This window comes from Centruroides sculpturatus, unplaced genomic scaffold (assembly GCF_000671375.1).
Source record: "Centruroides sculpturatus isolate CEXI.00-Female unplaced genomic scaffold, Cexi_2.0 scaffold1390, whole genome shotgun sequence".
Taxonomy (NCBI): Eukaryota; Metazoa; Arthropoda; class Arachnida; order Scorpiones; family Buthidae; genus Centruroides; species Centruroides sculpturatus.
Window position 1 is genome coordinate 133041 of NW_019385726.1, and position 8712 is coordinate 141752.

The window sequence follows — 8712 nt, forward strand, 5'->3', positions numbered from 1 at the left end:
CCNATAATAAATGAAAGAGGAGAGACTTTTCTTAGGAAGATGTAACTTAGACTGACGTTTTAAGTATTTTGATGGACTAATCATAGAAGCCGGAAGAGACTGCTTCTCACTCCAATATCTCTCTCTATCCATCTTTGATTTCTTTTTATAATTTTCTTTAATTTCTTGCCCTAGAGTTTTCCATTCTTGTCCGAGGGTTTTTGCGGCTTCTGTCGTTTTTACTCCTCTCTCCGCTTTAAGTTTAGGAAGATTTTCGAGGTAAAAGTAAAGAAAGGAAGACATGGGCTTCTTCGGAAATTTAATTTGTTTCCTGATGTTTCTCAGAAGTTTTGTATAAGCCCTTCTTCTTCTTGACACACGGGAACGACAATTTTGGTTCCGATTTTGATGGAAACGATTTTTTCTTCCAGATTTTATTTTTTCTTGTCATTTCTATTTGATTTTATGTCCCGTGGATTTTCATTTTCGTTTCGTTTCATATTTCTGATCTTTACGATTTAAAATTTAACAGAAATTCTATTGACGAAAACAAAGAAACGAACTGGATTCTTTCTAAACAATTATCACGCGTGTATTGTTGAGAATAATTGTGACGTTCTAGCAGAAAATATTAACTTATTCTATAATTGAAATCTGTATATTTATTTGGGACCGAAAAATAATTTTATTACATATAAAATGTTTAAATTTTTGGTTTTAATATTTAAACCAATAACGATAATGATGCTTTGAAATTATTTTATTTATGTTTTTTTTTTTCAGTGAAAATATTTTTATTTTTCATTTTTATCTGAAGGTTTAACCTTTTGTAGCGACAAACCAACGACATAATGCAACTTGTGCTTTCGTGCAATCAATTAGATCTCCATTAGTCATATTTTCATATGTAAATTCTGATTTCCTTTTACCACGAACTGCTATAAATCCTGGTGGAAAATTATCAAATCTTTTAGAAAAATCTGTTTCAGAGTTTCCGTTTAAATCATCAACTAAATTGTATCTTTCTGAAAGCAATATCAAGGGAATATCAAATAAATATTCTGATTTTGCTTGATTTTCTATAAATTCAAGAGGAGCACTTCTTTTCTTGCGGATTTCCACAAATGTAGGTTGTTTATCTTGTATTTTTCCGTGTATTATCATAGAATTAGAGGAATGGATTTTTCTATTTTTGATAACGTTTACATCGCTAGGCATGTCAATATTCCGTTTTCCACGAACAGCAATAAAACCTGGATCTATTACGTCTTGCCTTGGTTCTCTAATTGCCATAAAATCAGTTGAATCATCGTTTCTTTTACCTCTTCCTGCAATAAATCCAGGATCCACACTTATGCTCTTGCCACCATTCCTCCTTCCGCGACCTGCAATAAATCCGGGATCTACATATTGTCTTCTACCACGACTTGCTATAAAACCTGGATCCACGTTTTGTTTTTTTCCTCGAACAGCCACAAACCCAGGGAAAATGTCATCTCTTCTTCCCCGAACTGCAATAAATCCCGGATCTACTTGTCTTTTTCCTCGGACAGCAACGAAACCTGGAGGGACATCTTGACGTCTTCCTCTTACTGCTATAAACCCAGGTGGAAAATCTTGCTTTTTAGTAGGAATTTCAAAAAGTTCAGGCAAAATATTATTTCCTTTATCGTTCATTCCCATATCGAAATTCGGTGAAGGCCTATCTTGAATGTCATTCCTTTTTCCACGAGTACCTATAAATCCGGGTGGCATAACAATATTGCTATCAATTTCCTCAGAATTACTATTTAATTGCTCCAAAGTTCGGATTAATTCCAATTCTTTTTCGCTTGCAGTGTGCAAAGTGTTTGGAATCCAACGAATTAAGTTGGATGTTTGCTGAAAAAAAAAGATATATATATATATATAAATTAAAATATATATAATTTAATTGTATAGAAATTAAATTAAATATTTGATCATATATAAAATTCATAAAATATTTTTAAATATTATAAAAAGTCGATTCTTACTCGTTCACTTGCATCTTTTCTTTCATCAGAAGTAACAGTTTCTATTGTTACGCACAGTAGGAAAAAAACAAAATAAATCCATCCAACAAAAAACATGATGGAACTATATAAAAAAAATTAATTTAAACTATTAATTTCTTCCTTTATATTAATATAAATTATTGTTAAATATAGTTAGAATAAGGTATAAGTAACTAAAATTCATTAAAGCTCTTTCTTAATTAAATAAATAAAATTTATTTATAAATTCATACACAATTATGTAGGGTGATCCAAAAGTCTGTTAACTATTGTAAAAGAAAATTGCTATCTTATTCAAATACTTTATTAATTATAAACTTTGCAAAAAATTATTAAAAAATCAGACTTTCTTCTAACTCAATATATAAATTTGTTGATTTTCTTACAAAAGCGCAGTTAAAGGATTTTTGGACCACCCTGTATTTATCTAATTAAAACGTTAATTAATATTGAAACTATAAATGTTTACTATTTTATTTTTAAATTTGTTTTTCTATTAAATATAAAACTATATTATTTTATGTAGTTCTAGCTGTACAATAATATTCGTTTGTTTTAATTCTTTATAACATAAGCTTTTTTTCATAAAATTGTTATAAAAATAATAATTTTCAATTTAATAAATATAATTAAATTAATTATTATGTATTTAATATTTAATGATATTTAGTACATATTAAAATTATATTAAAACGAAATATATTCTTTAGCTGAAATGTAATCTTTTGTCTTTCTCTAGCAATGAAATATAGCGTTGTTTTCCATACAACATAATGTTATAAATACAAATAAAGCTAAATCTATAGAAATTGAGATTTATTCATGTTTTTTTTATGCACGTCACAATACTAATAAGCAGGGTCGTCGATTGCTTGTGTACGGGTCAAAGTGTAGAGCTGCCCCTTTGGCCTTTTCCCTCCCTTTTCTTTGAACGAGTGAAATACGAAGAATGATTCTTTAATATTAAAAAGAAATCTTAAATATTTTACTTTTTTATTAGTAACAATAAAATTTATTTATAGAAGTAGAAACTATTCCGTGCCCAAAGAGAAATTCTCATCTCCATCCTCTTCATAATTGTTATTGCTAAAAATTGATTCGAAAATCTTTCCATTAATTGAAAAAGAATTGATATGAGAGAATGAACATTACAGAATTTCTTTTCCTCCCGACTTTAGATATTTCAGAGAATGGGCATCCTAACAGGAGGTAAAATAGAGCACTTACGCCTTCCTGAGATCGAGTAAAAAATTTCACAAATGTTAATGGTAAAAGTGATTCAGACAAACTCATGGTGACTATGAGTGTAAATCTCAATCACCTTTACGATTATAATTTCTAGTCCTGTGGTGAGGTGAAAACAGACATAACCTTCATGATGGTCCCGAAAGACTTTGATAATCTTCAACATTTAATTTGCAAAATTTTAAAATTTCATTTATTTATTAGCGTTTTACATAAAATATTTATCTTTATGAGTAAGTATAGTGTCATGATACACCAAAGAATGCATCTGTGATTGAATATATTAGAAATAATTAATATTTTTGAAACTAAATATTAAAATATAAAATTTTTATAAGCTAACGTAAATGTATTTCAATTATAGAATAAGTTAATATTTTCTGCTAGAACGTCACAATTATTCTCAATAATACACGCGTGATAATTGTTTAGAAAGAATCCAGTTTGTTTCATTATTTTCGTTAACAGAATTTCTATTTATTCATAAAGACCGAAAATATGAAACCAGAAAGAAGAAACAAAAGTGAAAATCTACGGGACAGAAAATCAATTAAAACTAATAAGAAAAAAATAAAATCTGGAAGACAAAATTGTTTCCATCAAAATCAGAATCGAAATTGCCGTTCCCGTGTGTCGAGAAGAGCTTCAACAAAGCTCCTGAGAAACATCAGAAAAGAAATAAAATTTCCGAAGAGGCCAATGTCTTCCTTTCTATATTTTTACCTTGAAAATCTTCCTAAAATCAAAGCGGAAATGGGAATAAGAATAACAGAAGCGGCAAAAATCCTCGGACAGAAATGGAAAACTCTAGACCGAGAAATTAAAGAAAATTATGAAAATAAATCAAAGATCGATAGAAAGAGATATTGGAATGAGAAGCGCTCTCTTCCAGCTTCCATGATCAGTCCATCTAAATATTTAAAACGACAATCTAAGATACATCTTCCAAAGAAAAGTCCCTCCTCTTTCATTTATTATTACAAAGATATTCACGCCAACGAAAGAAAAGAAAATCCTCAATGTAAAACTTCTGAAATCGCCAAACGAATAGGAAGGAAATGGAATTGTTTAAAAAAAAAAGAAAAGGCAAAATATATAAAATTGGCCGAGGAAGACAAAGAAAGATATCGTAAAGAAAAGATAGAATTGGCACGTTTGAAACTGGATACCATAAATGAGGATGATAAAGAACCAAGTAATAATGAATCCAAAAAGTGTGAAGAATTATCCGATGAACACTCGGATTCCATTAATGTGGCAAAATGGATAGCTTGGCTGTTATTTCTAATGATTATTTTTAAGTCAGGCTGTGATTTATCACAATAGAAATGAAGTTAATCGTAGTAAAAATTGATTCAAAATTTTTTATTTGATTTCATCAGAATATAAATATTTAAAAAATTGATTAACAATATACCTCGATATGTTTTAGACTATTTACCCAAACATAAGTTATATATTTTAATTAATATCAAAATCTCAAATAAAGATTTATGTGTCTAAAATGGTCATAAAATTTATTTCACACCATCCGTTACTTTCGCACACCAGAAAATGTCTCGCGATGGAGTCAACCATTCTTTAGAGGTTTCTCGACCGCCTCAATATGTCAAACATTAAATTAAAAAATAAATTTGTAAAAGTTTATCATTAAATTAAGGAAGAGAAGTATCTGGAAGTTACTCATTGACAAGAATTTAACATTAAAATAACATTAATATTATATCTACTTTTAAGGTTTATAGTGATTTGAATAATTCCTATTTTTTTTATAATTTATGTTTATAGTAGCTTCTTATTACATATTTAAGCTAGATACTAATGGATAACGATTATTTTTCATTACATATTTCGTAATTTTTCGTTAACAAGTCAGTATCACTTATGGATTTTTCTCCCTTGCTGAAACACGTGTGTTTTTCTGGATGTAAACGGTTTTATGTTACACGAAAACTATGTAAATTACCCCAAAAAATATTTGTGCTAATTATTATTATTTTAAATAATAATAATAATATAAACAGACAATAGTGACAAGTTGTTAACTAAATTGTGTATTACAAAAACAAAATGATGGAAAAATTGTAATATTTAAGTGTTTGATTAATTTTATTTTATAATTTGTATGCTATGCACATGAATATGAAATTGGATCAAAAGCATTTGGTAGAATTTAATGTAAAGATGAAGAATACCATATTTGTATTGTAAAAAAGTTACTTTATTTTTTTCAATAGTATGCAGCTATTTATAGCTATTTAATTTGCAAAAAAAGAAGTTACTTAATTTAACGAGATGTCGTTGTGGGATGCATTAAATTAAATAGTAGCGGTGGGGATTCGCCTCCATACTGCTCTTTACCTAATATGCAACGATGTTTATCGAGTCTGCTTTGCTGCTTTATTCGACGGCTAACATTGTTTACAATTCGTTGGTTTTCTATTTTTATATACGAGAGGAATGTAAATACTGTTTTAGATATAGGTAATCATCCTTATCATCTTCTCGGAGTTTTCCTTGAAATCATTGTTCTTATAGTAGCTCGGTAGAATTGATTCGTAGTTATCTCAAGAGAATGCTCAATTAATATTAAAGAACATTCATCAAGAATAAGTTTAAATTATTCTAATCTCCCAATTATATTTCTAATTTCTTGAAATTCGTTTCTTGAAATGATCTCGTCGAAGAATGATTAAAGATTGTTTTTATATTTTAATTTAGGATTTGTTTGGTTGAAATCTTTTATAAATATAATTTAAGGAACGATGCGTATAATTTATATAAGGCGTCCACTTAAACATATGTGTAAAAGCAAAAGAGATATTTCTAGTATTTCATGAGTGTATACATGTAATGCATTCTTATTTCATAGATAGAATTCTCTTGAACATGTCTCTCGGTTATTTTAGCACTGAAACAATAAACTTTTCCTTGAAAATTTACAGTTTGTTTCTTTAAGTAAATTATTACATTCTTTTGAAATTTCATTGTTGACTTTCACCAAAAAAGTATTAATTAAATTTAATTATATTAAGTATAGTTAATTAACACTTTATAACTTTCATCAATCATCATTTACTGTATAATTAATAAAAGAAAATGTAATTTATAGTTTCTCATTTAAACACTTATTAACTTTCTGGTAAAACTTAACTACTTTTTTTTTCACTAAAAGTTTTATTATTATGACTCAAAAATAGATTTACACAAGATTATTCTACGAAATTTTATTTGTTAGATTAACAAGGTGATTTATTATTTCTTACATAAGATAGTCTTAAAAAAGAATGTAAAAGAACTGTGCTTAAATCAGTTATAACTTAATGAGTCAAACAAATAATTAGAAACTTGCTGAAACTAAAAACAACTTTAAAATACTGTATACATTTACATTAAAATCAAGCAAACTCCTTCATAAATTAAAAAGATGTATGAGTTACCAGACATATTTTTCAAACTTATAAAAGAATACATGCATATATTACAGTATATACGTATTTATTCTTTACTGTCGATATTATTTAAGCTTAAAATTTGGTACTCATCTTGCACTTACAAAGAGAGGACATCATCTTAATGAAACGATGGTTCACTGCATATTAAGACTAGAAAAAATAATAGTTAAAAACATTTTTAATTAAAGTTCCTTGAGAAGGGATTGGCCTTAGAGTGGAATGTAAAAGGGTCGTCTGAATCAAGAATTGAATTTCTCATAAACTTGTAATACTAAATATTTAATTTTGCGCTATAAATGTGTAATTTCTGTATAGTTTTACCCCACCAATGGCTGAGTGAATAAAACCACTGAAAAATGGTAGGTGGGTATTCGCTCCCTACCAACGAGCTAGTCTAATGGAATTTCTCAAATTTTAATTCACGGCTCTTGCAACTAAACAAGACCCAATTTCTCATAAATTATCCCTCCCGGAAGTTTCCCCTTGGCAAGTAGCCCACGTGTTGAGTTGCATCATCAATTCACTCCAGCTTCATAAAAATTATGATCAAAATGAAATGTTCATTTGTCAATGTCAGGCTGCAATTTTTAATTATATTCTTAATTTATTCAATTAAAAATATATGCTCGCCACCTCATATGACTAGTGTTTTGCCTCTGTACATCATACTTTACCGATAGCAAAATACAGTCGTGTCAATCTAACTCCTTTCGGGGGAAAAGATTTAAATCGAAATAACATGACTTCCAGTAAAAACCAGAAATTCGTATATAGTTAATCGAGACCTCCTACTCGTACGCTTTCCATATATGTTCTCGAATATTATCTATCTAACACTGTTCTCGAAATTAAGGAAGGACAGACAAACAGACCAAAGACAGTGGAAATTTATAGGTCTACAGTGTTTTACAAATTGCAGCCCAATTAATTTAATTTTACATCAACAATACTCTAAATATAAATGTATTAAATTATAATTAACATTGCATTTCATATAACTATATTTTTGATAATCTTAATTTAAAATTTAATTTTAATTTTGCTAATTTCAAAAGTTGTTCTACAAAATTATTCTTAAAATAATAATAAAAAAAAATTAACGTAAAATTCTATAAATAACATAGAATATTCTATGAATTTCGTTAATGTTTAATATTATTTTATTTTTGATTTATTTATATTGAATTTTATGGAGTAGAAACGAAGTATTTTTCCAAAATTGAGTAAATGGGCCGAACTATTTTTATGATTGACAACATATAAATTATATTGAAAAATAAACACGATATTACATATACATATATGTTAACTCTATTTGTCAAAATTTCCCCATGGTGTTGTTCTTTATTTTCTTTTAGACCAAGATCCTCTATTATTTTTGCAACGTTAAATATTATTTATATGCCCAATTTTTCATTATTACTAGCATATTTTCTGTAATAAATTATTATTAACCAATTTATTAATTTAAAGATGTTATATAAACCTTATTTTTTTTCTTATCTCGAATAAATTCCCTTTAATGCTGTCAAGCATGGAAATTACTATTGTAACATATAAATTAAAGGAAAGAAATTATTTATATATTTTTTATTATAATATTAGTATAAATAAATATACAGCTAAGGTATATAGATTTACATTTATGCATGCAAAACTTTAAAAATTAATTATATAAATAAAGGAAAGAATAAACAGAACCATTGAAATTTATACGTGTAAATTTTGATTTATAGATTACTAGTCAAAAACGATCATTTCTGACTTGTTCATGCTTTAAATTATTATTAGGGGAGACCGGGGCAACTTCGGCATGCGGGGCAAGTTTGTCAAGCGCTTTTTTTTAAAAAACAAATTAAAAGGAGACTTTGGTTATAGGTTAGGCAGTTGAGTTTTATTGGTGGCTTGTTGAGTGTAGTGTTTTTATTGTTCTCCAACAAGCGTAGTTGAATTATCAAGCAAATTTTCATTTTCGTTCAATTCCATATAATATTTTT

At 27.8% G+C, this 8712-nt stretch overlaps 1 protein-coding gene across 1 annotated transcript in view; it reads right to left on the bottom strand.

Moving 5' to 3' along the window:
- Nucleotides 1-793: 793 nt before the first annotated feature.
- Nucleotides 794-8712, bottom strand: part of LOC111641570 — a 20972-nt gene continuing 13053 nt past the window's right edge. The window contains exons 2-3 of the mRNA XM_023387747.1: nucleotides 1995-2097; nucleotides 794-1860 (exon numbers count right to left, since the gene is read on the bottom strand). Of these exons, the coding sequence (XP_023243515.1) occupies nucleotides 799-1860; nucleotides 1995-2090 (1158 nt within the window). The 5' untranslated portion in view covers nucleotides 2091-2097 and the 3' untranslated portion in view covers nucleotides 794-798. The remainder of the gene's footprint in view (nucleotides 1861-1994; nucleotides 2098-8712) is intronic.